Source organism: Lepidochelys olivacea (genome assembly GCF_965140295.1).
Source record: "Lepidochelys olivacea isolate rLepOli2 genome assembly, chromosome: 8".
Lineage (NCBI taxonomy): Eukaryota > Metazoa > Chordata > Testudines > Cheloniidae > Lepidochelys > Lepidochelys olivacea.
Window position 1 is genome coordinate 45,822,351 of NC_140418.1, and position 16,119 is coordinate 45,838,469.

At 46.1% G+C, this 16,119-nt stretch overlaps 1 protein-coding gene across 4 annotated transcripts in view; it reads right to left on the reverse strand.

Annotated features, from left to right (window-relative positions):
• Window positions 1-4,839: 4,839 nt before the first annotated feature.
• The window catches only part of DNM3 (dynamin 3), a 304,267-nt gene continuing 292,987 nt past the window's right edge, over window positions 4,840-16,119 (reverse strand). For 2 of the 4 annotated variants that reach the window (XM_084637834.1, XM_084637825.1), the window contains 2 exons: window positions 11,868-12,015; window positions 7,606-7,996 (listed from right to left, as the gene is read on the reverse strand). In XM_084637834.1, coding sequence (XP_084493960.1) covers window positions 11,946-12,015 — 70 coding nt within the window. In that variant the 3' untranslated portion in view covers window positions 7,606-7,996; window positions 11,868-11,945. Of the gene's footprint in view, window positions 4,993-7,605; window positions 7,997-11,867; window positions 12,016-16,119 lie in introns of those variants that run through there. The other 2 variants (XM_084637835.1, XM_084637833.1) reach the window with 2 other exon arrangements.

A 16,119-nucleotide genomic window follows, 5' to 3' on the forward strand; every position in this document is an offset into this window, starting at 1 on the left:
AGGGGGGAAGAGCGCCCTCCCACTTTTGGGGGGACGAGGCAGCACAGGAGTGGGGCCTTGGAGGAAGAGGTGGTGTTGGGGAGGGGTTTTGGGGGAAGAGGCAATACAAGGGCAGGTTCTGGGGAGAAGAGGTGGTGCAGGGGTGAGACCTCAGGGAGCAGTGTGGGGGCTGGGCCACACCTCTGGCCCTGTCACTTTTAGTGCACTTCCATCGCTCCTGCTATGTACTCTGGCCCAAATCCATTACAGCGGACGTTAGACACCGCCATATCTTTGAGGATCTGGTCCCCTATGACTAGAGCACTTGGGGCCAGAGTTACCCACTTATGGCCAGTTACTTGTGTGACAGGAAGTACCAGGAACGGGAGGGGGTGATCCAGCTAAGTCAGTCATGCTATTAGTACACAGACCAGCAGGTCCAGTTCAAAACAGCAGGTTCCCCCCTTTCTCTGTGCAGGGAATGGATGCTCTAAACTTTCAGCAAGCGTAGAGCAGCATGGCCTAACTAGGGAGACAAGTCCACAGCCTTGAAAAGCCTGGCTCTGGAGTGACTGGTCAGTTATTAGTGTGTGCGCCTCTCCCTACATTTTCTGCTAATTGGAAATGAGTGATAAGATTAGTGCTCAGTGCAAGTGTGACAGACTCCAGGGTCTCGTCTATTCTGAGGTAAAAGTTGATTGGACTGCCTTGAAGTTGTACCAGATATACAAGAGTTTGCACAATGGCGCCTAGATGCTGCAATGATGAGCGCATAATAAATGGTTAGGCAGGCAGAACACTTCTCCTAGGCACTTTACTGGGGCCATCAGTTCGTTGCAGTGACTGGGATGAAGTCTTTAGCTCATGTAAATCAACTGAACTAGTGCAGTCTATTAAGATTTGTCCTGAGTATAGCTGAAAAGCCAGGAGCAGTAAGCCAAGTCGGGCAGTCCCTCTAATTCAGTTGCAATGCTGGCTCATGTTTGGAATTTTCCCAAAAGCCTGGGATCCTAGCAACACTGTTGGACCCTCTGAGTTAGGAAAAGCTTGATTCACAAACGGACTGGTGTGATCACAGGTAGAAAGTATTTGAGGATGGATATGTCAAAACAGTGCTGTCAAAAACAGCATTGGTAAATGAACCCACAATGCTGTTGCTAGGACATGCGAGGCAAGACGCAAAGGCACTTCCCCGACAAGCATATGCATACCCAAAGGACAATGGGAAATGACTGAAGAGTATATGGGGCAATGAGCAGGAGAAAGGTTTCCTACCTTCATTGGTGTTTTCTGCATCTCTTGAGTTTATAGTTAACGCTTTTTGGACTGTTGGATGCACAGGCCTACCTCTGGAGCTTCTAGCTGCTTTCTACAATGAGGTTTCCCAGTAGCACCCTCTCACCAGATTAATGGCGTATCCATAAATAATTGGGTTTTTCCCACTCAGATGTGTGTGATATTTTGGCACACATTGTTACATACCAGAAGAAAATCATGGCTCACGAGTGGCTGAAAACAGTCATGTGATGTGTTAGTAAGTTTCAATTGTTGACCTCCTTGGACATCAACAATCCTGAGATCCAGAACACTGTTAACCAATTGGATTTCATATGCAAATATGTGCCTCCGGATTGGCTCAGCTGTCCATAAACAGTTTTCCTTCAGTTCGTACTATAGACACAAATGTGACTCATAATTGGCTCATTGGAATGCCATATTGGTGTTTTCACTGCTTTTAATTTCCCCTCCCCTTTGAATGATAGATTAAAGAATGTGTTACATTTAAATACATGTCCAAAAATATATATGTTCAAATATGTTTGAGTGGCGATGCCCAACATACAGTATGTAACAATCCATACTATTAACTTCAGGTTTTGCTCAACAGTAAAAATGATTGTCCTTTGAGGATATGTTGACATTACTGAACTACATGCTAATTGGGTGGAGTTCTCTGCCCTGTGTGATGCAAGAGGTCAGAGTAGGTAATCAAAATGCATCTTCTGGCCTGAAAAATCTATGGGAGAACCGATGCACGGCCAGCTTACATGACTTGCTCGAGGCCATCCCACGAGTCAGTAGCAAAACTGGGCTAGAACCCAGGAATCCTGACACCAACTCCCATGTCCTGGCTGATGGTCAATATCTTCTTCCTTCTTTCCAGTTCATTGAAATGGGTGAACTCTTAAGAACAGAAGCCACGGTAGATCAAACCGGAAGTCCATCAAGTCCATCGTGTGTCTCCAACAGTAGCTAGTACCAGACACGTCAGAAGCAGGGATAACACCCACCTAACAATCTGTTATCATAAGGCTCCCATGGAATAGGTTCTTCCCATACACCAGGCAGGCAGTGGTTGGCTTATGGCTGGAAGCATGAACATTAACAGCCTTCATACGTTTTGTTGCTAGATAGCATAACAGCTTCTGCTGCTGTTCTTATTTGTCCAAAGGCTCGTCACGTCTAGCACAGCTAGTGCCCCGCTGCACCCAATGTCTATTTTATTGGCTTCTGGACCCGAGGGTGTACTGACTGATGCAGAGGGGAGACAGATGACAGGTGGGGCTAGTTGCAAGGACAAGGAAGGGGGAGGGGGGCAGCAGCTACATTTGTGCGGGCGTGGACCTGATGTGGGTAGGATCTCCAGAGACAGCCCCCCAGTCAATGAATTGCAGCATCTGTGGGGGGAAGCAGGGAGAGGAGCCCAGAGGAAGCCCCCAGGTGAGCGGGGGGGAAACCACAGCAACCATCTTTTCCTCATTGCTGCTTTGTTTGCTCGTCCCAGATCACTCCGGCTGGTGGAACGGGGTTTTCCCAGGGCAGAGCTGATCTGGTCAGGGTAGGGCCTGGAAGACAAGCAGCCTTCATAAGGCTTGGCCTTCTTGTATTTGCACTTTCAATGGGCTGTGAAGGACTGAGGAGCAAGCAGCAGCACAACCTTCTGCCTCTTGGTGAGATCCCCCATGACTCTAGGCTCAGTAGCCTGTTAGAGCCAGCCCTGTAAATGCCTATGCCTTTCTTGAATCCCACTGAGCAATCTGATGCAGTATCTTCTGGCAGTTCCCTCTCCTCACCCTACTGTGATTACTACCCTTTGGATATTAGAGCTCACTGGGAACTGCCTGGCCAGGAGGGTAACGAGTTGTGTCACTCTCTCCTTTTGGGAGCCTGAAGAGAGGAGCGCTGTTCCTGGATGCTGGGGGAACATTCCCCTTTCACTACACTTTTCAGCTCTAGCAATATCTTGGTCAATATGAATGTGATACAGGTCAAGCAGGAATGACACTTACCTGGGGGCTCTTTTCTCTCATATGAGTTGCTGTGTTTGTTTCCTTCACTCTTACCAGGAGATGAGCACTTCCCCTTTGGTCCTTATTTGCTCCCTTTCCCACTACCAAAAGGGCAGGTTTGTTTAAGGAGAAGCAACAACCTACACCCATTCAGAGGCAATTGTCTCCAACCCCACTCTACAGCTCATCAAGAGCCATCTGGAGTTAACTGACGCAGGGGTGGATAATTAGCAGTTCTGAGGAAGTAAGAGCCCTACAGAGCTGAGTCAGGCATGGCACAGGTCTGGGAAAGCCTCCATGGTGTAAGGGCCAATCTACACTAGGAAGTTAAGCCCAACAATAGTTGTGAGCTTTGGTCCCCGCAAACTGGTGCTTCAGACAACTAGTGCAGGCAGGACAAAGCTGTATTCAGTGCCATTACCAGCATTCTTCTTGAGTACCCTTTCTGCCACAATGCCAAGAGTGGGTTTGGCTTGTTCACACAAGCAGTTACAGCTGGTTCCCGCCCTAATTCTGGGGTGATAAGCATTACCTACGTGTGAGGTTTTCAGCAGATGATGCCCAGTGTTACTGACACTGCTACAACTCCGCTGGAGGAAGCCGTGGTATAGATGAGGGTCCCTCAGTGACCAGTGTCTAACAGCCTATCATCTGGAGACCCAGAGCAGGCCTGAATGTCAGTGTGAGACACTGGGGGTGGATTAGGGCTTTTGCTTAGAAAAATGAGTCAAAAAATTCCAGTTCATTGATCACTGTATGGGATTATCGATGGAGAGAGAGCAGTAGACTGTATTACTGTCACAATCTCTGATTAGCAGGCAACTATCTCTTTTATAATGTCTACAAAAGACGTTCATCTGCTCTCTGCATTCTTGTGCCGCCATGAACCCTTCTGAGCCACAATCTCATGGTGTGTGAGCATGGGCGGCGGGTGGAGCCCCCCTTCAGGGAGGCTAGCCCCCAGCTTCCCCCCTTCCAGCCATGGCTCCCGCCATGGCCAGAGCCCCCCTGACCCGCCTCATGGCTGAAGCCCCCCTTCCCTCTGCCAGAGGAGCCCCGGGCCAATTCCTCTCCCCAGACCCCAAGCAGTCCTGGGGAAAAGCGTCTCACTCTCCTCCTGAAGAAGCTTTTGATACGCCCCATGCAGGTTCTGAGGAGGCAGTGTGCGCTAATCAGCTTCCTGGGTTCATAAGTAATCTCTCTGGAGTCCAGGGAAATTACTGATGAACCTGGGAAGCTGAGTAGCACATACTGCCTCCTAAGCTGCCTTGGAACCTGCATGGGGCATAATAAAGCAAAAACATCCCCCACCAAACCCCGCAACCAGGGGTCAGTCAGCTTGAATTAAAGTATTATACCCGCTGTCCATGCATGTGAGATCTCCAGACAGCCTTCATGGAACCTAGCAGCACATCCCTTCTCTGCTGTATCCCATTGCTGATCAGAAAGGATAGCAAGTGCTTCAGCAGACTCCAAAGAGTTGCCCGCATGGGGTGTATCTAAGAAACATGGTTATGTCTCTTCATTAGCAAACCAGCACACATAAAACAATCTATGTCCAGAAGTTTGATTTATTCTTGACATCTGAAAACAAAATCTTTCATTTACAGCCTACTGCAAATTAAAGGTAATTTGGCCAAAGCAAACACCGATTGTGTTTAATATAAAGGAGGTGAAATGTTTATGTTAGGATGATCTTCCAGGAACTGCTGGAGGAAGCCGTCTAAATAAAAGACAAAAAAAGAACCCCAAATTCATTTGGTTGTGGGTGTAAGGGGAAAAGGATTTTAAAAAGGATTAAAATACATTATCATGGCACATAAACAAACTTGCCAGAAGAAAGCTGGTTAAGATAAAAAGGTCCACAACATGCACTGTGAGGGGGAAAACCAGACTAAGAACTGCAATGTTAGCATTAGCCTGAATTCTCAAACCAGCCTCCCCATCTATCAGCAGTATTTCTTATCTACCCCACCGGCTCCGTGGAACTAGGCAAGTCCAGTTCTAAGTATGGAGATTCCTGGTTAGAGGTTTTCTGATTTTCTTGTGGTAAATAACATTCGTAGGAGGGGCTTCACTCCAGCCAGCCTTGAAGTTTGTGCCCTTTGCAGAGATGCAGTGCTCACCCTGCTGTCAGAGAGGTCAAGGACACAGTCCATTTCATCTCAGCATAAAAGGCACTTCTCAATGGGGGAAGCTTCAAGAACATCTTGTGGGATTCTGATGGAACTAGATATGGTAAAACCACATGGGTTACCACCCTGGACACTAACTTAGAACATAAGAATGGCCTCACGGGATCAGATCAAAGGCCATCTAGCCCAGTATCCTGTCTTCCGACACTGGCCAATGCCAGATGCCCCAGAGGGAATGAACAGAACAGGTAATCATCAAGTGATCCATCCCCTGTCGCCCATTCCCAGCTTCTGGCAAACAGAGGCTAGGGACACCATCCCTGCCCATCTGGCTAATAGACCTTGATGGACCTATCCTCCATGAATTTATCTAGTTCTTTTTTGAACCCTGTTATAGTCTTGGCCTTCACAACATCCTCTGTCAAAGAGTTCCACAGGTCGCCTGTGAGTTGTGTGAAGAAATACTTCCTTTTGTTCGTTTTAAACCTGCTCTCTATTAATTTCATTTGATGACCCCTAGTCCTTGTGTTATGAGAAGGAGTAAATAACACTTCCTTATTTACTTTCTCTACACCAGTCATGATTTTATAGACCTCCATCATATCCCCCTTAATTGTCTCTTTTCCAAGTTGAAAAGTCCCAGTCTTATTAATCTCTCTTCATATGGAAGCCGTTCCATACCACCTAATCATTTTGTTGCCCTTTTTCAAACCTTTCCCAATTCCAATATATCCTTTTTGAGATGAGGCAACCACATCTGCACGCAGTATTCAAGATGTAGGTGTACCACGGATTTATATAGAGGCAATATGATATTTTCCGTCTCATTATCTATCCCTTTCTTAATGATTCCCAACGTTCTGTTCACTTTTTTGACTGCCGCTGCACATTGAGTGGATGTTTTCAGAGAACTATCCACAGTGACTCCAAGATCTCTTTCTTGAGTGGTAAGAGCTCATTTAGACCCCATTATTTTATATGTATAGTTGGGATTATGTTTTCCAATGTGCATTACTTTGCATTATGACATGTACTATATTGGAGATGGAGTGTCCCTAAAAAAGCCACTCACAGCTCTTTGGGTCGCAGCAGTGCATTCAGAGGAATCTCTGATAAATTGGAATGGGACTATAATGAAGAAGATAGTTATCCTTCGATCACAGGGAAGCCTCTGTAATGGGGGAAGGCTAAAGTTGGGTGAAGGAATTATTATTAAACTACTGCCAAAGCTGATCAGAAATGATCAGCAACGTGCTGGATCTCTGCATGGCTCGCAGCACGCTGGGGAGATGAGTTGCGCATCATGAGGAGAAGCTTGCAGTGCTTTCAGCACATGCTGAAGTGAAGTCTCTTGGATCTGTAGTGTATTAAAGACAGGGCATGTGGGGGAAGACAAGTTTCTATTGAGATGTTTGTGTGAGTACAAAAGACATTCACAGCCATTAAGGCCACTTAAGAAATATCCACAAGGGTTACAGCAAAACTGCTGTAAATTCTGACAGGCATTTTTTAACTTCTCTGCTGCTGCAATCATCCCACTTTTGGTTTCTCCAGCACCTATCAAAGTACAGCTTCTGAGTGATACCTCCAACTGAGCCAGTGATTCAGTAACTGAGCTCCTGATCTAAGGAGCTGTCATGCTTTTACTGTTTGTTTTGTTGTAGAAACCATTTCTTCTCTCAGCACTGAGTAGTTGGATGGTACTAACTTGGAGGGGGGAACCTAGATATGTTCTGATGCATCTGAACATACAGACTCACTCCTTCAGGGTGAAATTCCCCGAGGCACAGAGCCAGCAGACGCACTATTCTAGTCCCATGCAGGCCTGTGAGTATTCGTGCTGTCCTGCAGCTCAGTGATGAATTTCACTCAGAATGTCTCATTTTAGTGCCAGTCTCTAGTCATTCACCCAAGTTTCTAGCACCCTGCTGTGCTCTTATTCCCCCAGAACTGTGGCAGACTCAGTTAATATTGGAATCTCCCTTTGGATTGCTCTTCTCTCATCTCCCCTTTCAAGGAGCAGCATATCTAGAGCTTCTACCTACTGATCAAAACTTCGACACTCACCACCTTGGTAAATCCCCATCAGTAATGCCAGAAGGTGAGCTCTTCAAAAGAAGACAAAACAGACTGAAGGAATGTAGCATGATCATGTTGAAAGACAGGTGAGGCTCTCGACCACATCCAGAAAGTAACAAACACCCAGCCAATATTCACCTTTATTTCAGGTTCAGAAATGCAGTGCGACATTTTTACAGCAGGTGTATGAGACCTTCGGTAATGACTGAGGATTCAGAGATCCAGTCACAGTGTGCAAAAATCCATGCCAGTAATCATTTACATACTGCAAAACCAATGGCAGGTGTTGTGGCTCATATTAACGAGGCAATTAACATACAGAGCAACATTCAGAGAGAATCTGAGCACTTGCTCCTCACAAAACGACGCCACTGTGTACATCATTCTGGAAAAGTAGAGAGGGATAAAACACAAACCGGGAACAAAACAAACAGCCGGCAACATGGAACAAATCACATATCAAGCAAGTGCGTTGGACTCTCTGGACGGGAGAAGCCATCTGTATCCACTCGCCTGGAGATAAAGCAAGAGGAAAGACAGGCAGAGTGATATTCATTTACAAAAAGAAGCTGTTCTACTGTGTTACATGCAGAGCACGGCATGGGGGGGATCAAAGACAAAAGCAGGACATGAGCCTCATGTAAAACCAATGCAGAGGGTGAAACACCTCACCAATACCATCAGTGCAAAACAGGTCTGCATTCAATTGAGTGGTCTTCAGTTCTTAAGACAAATAGATCTATCTAATAATCTCTCTGTACTGTATGCACATAGTTTTAAATAGAGGCTTGCAATATCGAGTATAATATTTTCTATGTTCTAGTATAACACAAGATGGCATTATACAAAACACACACATCTCTCTTAATAGAACAGAAGTCTCTTTTAGAAGAGGCTTATTCAGAAAGTGCAATGAGACAGGCAATGAAGTAAATACATATTTACTATAGCTAAGCCTTCCTTTTCATTTCACAGACACTCCTTGTCTTAGGAAGGTGTAGGGTTACAGACTGAGAGCTACTTATGACACAAGCAGGCACATTACACCTCTTTAGCAAGGTCAACCATGACTTTGCAAGGCACAATACACTATCCATGCTAAGAGCTAGGCTTCGCCTAAACAAAATAATGGATGAGCACCAGCCTGAAGCCAAACTAGAAGTGGTCATCCAACCACATGGACACTGCTCACCAAGGAATGGAATGGAGATTGGAGATCACTAACATGAGAAGTCCTTGATCCATCTTTCCACACACACAGCCAGACAAACTCCCCCAGCCCTTCATTCCTATTAAGTTAACTGCAGGAAAAGAATCATCCTCTACAGTCAGTCTTCTGAGCTTTTCTAGAGACAGTCTAATGAAGGGTGAACAGTCCCTGGCTGTGTGTCTGGGATATGGGATCTCAGTTCTTAGCACGCCATTGTCTGTGGAGGGAAAGGCTACCTTTCTCAGTCAGCCACTCCCCTACTGGAAGATCTAGGCAGAAGTACTGGCGAGTTGCCCAGCTGTCCTTCCAGCGTGGAGTGAGCTGCTGCCAGGAATGTTTCTGGTAAGAACTTGAGGGGGTGGCGGGGAGAAGAGGAACTAAACGTAATCAGGGTGAGTAGGAATGAAGAGTGCAGTTCCACAGATTGCCATGCTGACAAACATGAACTATGATTATAAGATGAATCTGTATCAGCTGGCGGTAGACTTTTTCGGTAGACTTTTTTGGTAAAGTATTTAGAATTGCTTTTTCTTGAGAAACGTAGTTTACTCCGAAAAATGCATAACTATCAACTTAAGGTAAAATTATCAGAGTATGTGGATTTGCACTTGAGGCTGATTAATGCGCACATATTTAAATGCTGTGTTTCCTTCCAGAATAGTTTTGTATTGTTTATATTTTGAGATCACTGATGAAAGAATACTCTTTATTTTGGGTCAGATTTAAGGTTGCTGCACTGTGATGAAATATGCATTTCTTAGTGACTGATAAAAACGAGCCCAATTCTCTTCACCTTTTGTAGCCATTTACTACAGTGCAAACTGTGTGTCAGATGCTATCCCATTCTGATTTCTTTATACCCACTTTGCACTGAAGTAAATGACTACAAAAATACAGGGCAATTGAGAATTAGGCCCAATATGTTATGGGCCTGATTCTGATCTCGGTTATGCAGAATTTACTCTGCTGTAACTCCAATGACTTCAGTGGAGTTACTATAGCTTGACAACAGCGTACATGAACTCAGAATCAGGCAATGTGTGGGCACTTTAAGATTTATCCACAACAAAAAATTATTAATAACTTGGCTTAAGTTCAGTCTATTTTCTTTAAAATGTAGCTGTCTCAAGCAGATTTAACTAGACACTTTCTCCTGTGCTTTTTGAAAAAAAATTTCAATTTTTTTTGCCAAATCAGTTTCCAAAGTCAAAATTAAAAGGGTGCTAAAATAGGGCTTTATAATAGAAGTTGGTTGCAAATTAAAACTTGGAGATAATAAATACAGAAGTTTTGCCTGTAAAGCATACACCTACTGGTATAGTACCATATAAATACCTATAATAAATAACATGTTACGTATTAAATTACAGAATACTAAAGAGTGGAAAGCATAGAAACATCATTGAAATGTAATCTTTTACTTTCCCATAATTCAAAACAGCACAACTGAATTTAGAAGGTGCAATTTCTTTTTACTTTAAAGATGATTTTATAAGTTTGTTGTTCAGTATTTTAGCATGTTCTTCAAATTAACATTGGCCATTTTAGCAATTCACTAAGATCACCAACGTGTCAAAGTCCATCTTTGCAGTGCTTAAAACACTGACCTCTAGACTCTACAGGTGCGTGTGCTGAGAATAAGGTTGACAGGAAATTAAACTAATATAAAAATCACGCTGCTTTCCCAAGTTAAACTCTCTTATGTAACAGAAACACAATTTGCTTCAGTGGTGGACACAGCTATTATTTAAATCAACAGTCTGGGAATATTTAACAGGCAAAATTCCCACTGGTTGTGGTTCTGATAGGATCCCTCCCAACCATTGAGATACTGTGTACTGTAGTACCACATACAGCTTCAATACATGAATTCATTAGATTGATTCATTACAGTGATGGCCATCATAACCACCAACTGCCTTCCCTTAGGAATTGTAACTATAATAAACTAACAACAAATACTTTCTGAAGACATCAGGCCAAATTAGTTTAATTCTGTCCACTTCATTTGTTGTACACCAGGGAGGGAAATTTCCTGATCTATTTAAAATAACACATCTCCAGGATATATAGCTGATCACTTCTCACTTGTTTTAGTTGGATAAAGGGACTATCATACCAAGCCACAGGGGATTTCAATGAATGAAAATGCAAAATCATTACACAGTGTAATTTTGTCTGAGGGTTTTAATAATGGTTGAAAAGAGAGATCAGCTTCAAACAAAATCCTCGATCCAAACAGCACTTGCTACCGAGAAAGCTCAGATCCAAATTCAGATCTGAACTCTGTGACTTTGGTCAAAATATCATTCAAATAGTGGGTAAGGAATTGGTGGCTCAGTTACAGACATTCACATATCCAATCTGTTCCAGTTTCTCACACTGAAATGCCAAATATACCACCCACTTACTCCAGACTCTGACGCCTTACTCATGGTGTGTTATGTTTACACTCATGCTCCCATCAAGTTTGGTAGGAATGCTCATATGAGGAAATACTACCCAATGTGAGCAAGGGGATCAGAATCTGGCTCTTACCAGTTACTAAAAGAGAAGACTGACTGCCCCTTGGCCTGTAAAGAGGGACACAAAGAGTGGAGCCCATCACACCATATATGGCCTTATTTTCCTTAGCAACGTCCTTCATAAACTAGAGGCTTCTGATGTTGAGAAATTATCGTGAAAGTAACCATCCAGCAGGCTTGTGAAAGAGACATGAGGACATGTGTAATTATGGGGCGTTCAGGAGATTTTAATTACAGACAACATTGTTTCTCTCAGCCCAATTGGCATTTAAGGAAGGAAATGTGTATAACTATAATCCCAAATTATAGGAAGCCTTTCTTTAAACAATCTGATGCAGAAACATGGAAGCTACTTATAAAAACAAGATGTCCCTTTGAAATGGGGAAGAGGCAAACTCTAAGCACTCGGTCAACACAACACACAATACAGCAAGCCCCTGTTTGATTGTATAGAACTGGGAACACTCAAGTGCCTGCATTAATATATATGTCAATATACTAGCTAAGAAATCAGCTGTTTGCAAGAGGGAAAGTCAAGGCATCACAGACCTTCCCATGACATTTCAGACCTCATAAGCAATACAGAATGGACAGAGTATATTAGTAAAATCAGTTACTTGCCTACAGATGTCCATACATGCGACTATACCTTGGTTATTGCAACAGTTATCAAGCGAGTTGCTTCCATACATTTGGTTAGCAATTAATGACATGCCAGAAACGTCACTTAATCTAACAGGGATGAATCTAACGGACGAATTACAGTGGGTCGAGTGGGTGAAGGGGGTGGTCTTCGGCTAGAGAGAGAAAGAGAGAAAAAGAGAAAGAGGAAACAAGCAGAAACATTGAGTATGAATCTGTAACCTTTTCACTGCTGCAAAATTTTGCTATTCCTGTGTTACCATGCACACACAGCTATATGTCGCATTTCTACTTCCAATTACAATGGAACAGGACAGCCCATAAGCATTTGCAACCGGTAAGAAGGTAAAATGTTCACTGAACAGCTCCATGTGCAGTACAGATACTCCCCCTGGAATGGCCAACAGTTCGTTCTCTGTTTCAAAGGTTCAGAGGTCGACTGGTCAGGTGTCCCTCCCAGCTTAGAAAGGCACAGAATGGAATTAGAGCCAAGTTTTCAAAAGTGGCTGTGGATTGCGATGCCCAATTTGAGGAATCTTGGGCCTGATTTCCAGAAGGCGTTGTAAACCCAAAGCTCCCATTTGCTTCAATTAGAGCTTAGAAGCAACTTTTGAAAATACTGACCTTCGCTACTAACACTGGGATCATGAGCTTGTTAGTTCCCAGTTCTCCTGCAGTAACGTGGCAAGAATGGTGAGCTGGGAAAAGACTACTGAGTGGGTTCAATGTCACAGGGCCCAGTGAGGCCAAGACCTGTTCACTTCTTGACTTAAGAAGTTTTGGTGGGAATCATAAGTATGAGACCGTGTGTGAACGCAGATACATATCAGTTTGGAGCTCAAGTATAGCTCAGTCCTTTACTCCAAGAGACATTTTCTCCTTTTACTGCTGTTGTGCTTAACTTTAACCACATTTAACCCCACTGAAGTGAATAAGCTATTTCCATGGAGTAACTGAAGCATGTGCGTAGGTCTACATGTTCATGACTGCCCTTATAAAATGAATGATTCTGCTTCCAAGGCATTTCATGCCACTGGCATTCCCCCTAGTGGCTAGCTCACTCGTAGGTCTAGTTTCAATGCAGAATGAAGTTTCTCTTACTTGAACGCAATGGGAGCACTTGTGTAAAGACAGGTTTCAGAGTAACAGCCGTGTTAGTCTGTATCCGCAAAAAGAAAAGGAGAACTTGTGGCACCTTAGAGACTAACAAATTTATTTAAGCATAAGCTTTTGTGAGCTACAGCTCACTTCATCGGATGCATTCAGTGGAAAATACAGTGGGGAGATTTATATACACAGAGAACATGAAACAATTGGTGTTACCATACACACTGTAAGGAGAGTGATCAGGTAAGGTGAGCTATTACCAGCGGGAGAGCGGGGGCCAGGGAAACCTTTTGTAGTGATAATCAAGGTGGGCCATTTCCAGCAGTTGACTAGAACGTGTGAGAAACAGTGCGGGGTGGGGGTGGGGAATAAACAAGGGGAAATAGTTTTACTTTGTGTAATGACCCATCTACTCCCAGTCTCTATTCAAGCCTAAGTTAATTGTATCCAGTTTGCAAATTAATTCCAATTCAGCAGTCTCTCATTGGAGTCTGTTTCTGAAGTTTTTTTGTTGAAGAATTGCCACTTTTAGGTCTGTAATCGAGTGACCAAAGAGATTGAAGTGTTCTCCGACTGGTTTTTGAATGTTATAATTCTTGATGTCTGATTTGTGTCAATTTATTCTTTTACGTAGAGACTGTCCAGTTTGGCCAATGTACATGGCAGAGGGGCATTGCTGGCACATGATGGCATATATCACATTGGTAGATGAGCAGGTGAACGAGCCTCTGATAGTGTGGCTGATGTGATTAGGCCCTATGATGGTGTCCCCTGAATAGATATGTGGACACAGTTGGCAACGGGCTTTGTTGCAAGGATAGGTTCCTGACTTAGTGGTTCTGTTGTGTGGTTGCTGGTGAGTATTTGCTTCAGGTTGGGGGGCTGTCTGTAAGCAAGGACTGGCCTGTCTCCCAAGCTCTGTGAGAGTGATGGGTCGTCCTTCAGGACAGGTTGTAGATTCTTGATGATGCACTGGAGAAGTTTTAGTTGGGGGCTGAAGGTGATGGCTAGTGGCATTTTGTTATTTCCTTTGTTGGGCCTGTCCTGCAGTAGGTAACTTCTGGGTACTCTTCCGGCTCTGTCAATCTGTTTCTTCACTGCAGCACAGATCTACAACCTATCCTGAAGGACGACCCATCTCTCTCAGAAAGGATGTGGACAAATTGGAGACAGTCCAGCGGAGGGCAACGAAAATGATTAGGGGGCTGGGGCACATGACTTATGAGGAGAGGCTGAGGGAACCGGGCTTATTTAGTCTGCAGAAAAGAAGGATGAGGGGGGATTTGATAGGAGCCTTCAACTACCTGAAGGGGGGTTCCAAAGAGGATGGAGCTCAGCTGTTCTCAGTGGTGGCAGATGACAGAACAAGAAGCAATGGTCTCAAGTTGCAGTGGGGAAGGTCTAGGTTGGATATTAGGACAAACTATTTCACTAGGAGGGTGGTGAAGCACTGGAATGGGTTACCTAGGGAGGTGATGGAATCTCCATCCTTAGAGGTTTTTAAGGCCCGGCTTGACAAAGCCTTGGCTGGGATGATTTAGTTGAGGTTGGTCCTGCTTTGAGCAGGGGATTGGACTAGATGACCTCCTGAGGTCTCTTCCAACCCTAATCTTCTATGATTCTATGACAGGATCGTGAAGAAGACGAGAGAGACCCCGGCCATAGGAGAGGCCATCCTTGCTCAGGGACGGAGCCAGTGATGAGCTGCCAAAATCTTAACAACGGGTTCCCTCCTCACCCCATGTGGGGTTCGTTGCCCACCCCTGCCCCCCGGGACTCCTGCCCTATCCAACCCCCTGTGTTCCTTGATGCCCCCCCCAGGACCCCTGCCCCATCCACCCCCCTCCCCTGTCCCCTGACTGCCCCCAGAACCGGGCAGGAGGGTCTCGTGGGCCACCGTAGTGGGTGCCCACCCCACCCCTAAGAGCCAGAGGGACCTGCTGGGGAGCGAGGTGGGGAGTCCTGGAGGTGCTTACCTGGAGAGTCCCTCTGTCTCCTAGGGGCGGGGGAGTGTAGCTAGGGGGGAGCAGGGGGAACGGCCGCTCCCCCACTGATCACATCAAAAGTGGCGCCTTAGGAGCTGACACAGTGGGTGCTCCGGGGCTGGAGCACCCAAGGGGAAAATTTGGCGGGTGCAGAGCACCCACCGGCAGCTCCCCACCCCGCACCCGTCCCCACCTCACCTCAACTCCTCCTCCGCCTCCTCCCCTGAATGTGCCGCCCCGCTCTGCTTCTCCGCCCCCTCCCCTGGCTTCCCGCGAATCAGCTGTTCGCGTAGGAAGCCGGGGTGGGCTGAGAGGCAGGCGGTGGCTTCCTGCTCAGGCCGAGGGTGGTGAAGGTGAGCTGGGGTGGGGAGCAGTTCCCATGCGCCTCCCCTCCCAGTTACCTGCTGCGGCGTGGGCGGCCCTCCTCGTGCCCCGCCCGCTCCAGCTCACCTCCACCTCCCTGGGCCTGAGTGGGAAGCTGCGGCCTGCTTCTCAGCCTGCCCCAGCTTCCCACGCGAACAGCTGATTCGCAGGAAGCCGGGTGTGGGGCTGGAGAAGCAGAGCAGGGTGGTGTGTTCAGGGAGGAGGCGGAGGCAAAGGTGAGCTGGGGCTGGGGAGCTGCCGGTGGGTGCTCTGCACCCACCAAATTTTCCCCTTGGGTGCTCCAGGACTGGAGCACGCATGGAGTTGGCGCCTAAGGCGCCCCTTTTGGCCAGTTAAATTTAGAAGCCCTTTTAGAACCGGTTGTCCCTCATGGAACAACCAGTTCTAAAAGGGCTTCTAAATTTAACAACCGGTTCTAGCAAACCGGTGCGAGCTGGCTCCAGCTCACCACTGGACAGAGCCATTCAGCAGCAGAGTGGCCTCCCCGCGGCCATGGGCTCGTCGTCCTCCTCCTCGTTGCAGTTCTGGCTGGGGGGCTCTACTCTCATGAGATCCCAGCCTTTCCCATACCTTGCGCCTGCAGGGTTTGGGGGTCACTGGTCTCGTGGCTGTGCAAGGAGCCCTCTGAAGCGAGGCTGTCAGGGGAATGATCTCTGCAGGCATAAAGTGTGGGGAAGGCTGTAGTCCTGGTGGGGCAGAGCAGAGACCTCCAGCCAGGATTGTGAGGAGGAGCCCAAACCACCAGCTGCTGTGGAGGCCACCCCGCTGCCGAATGGCTCTGTC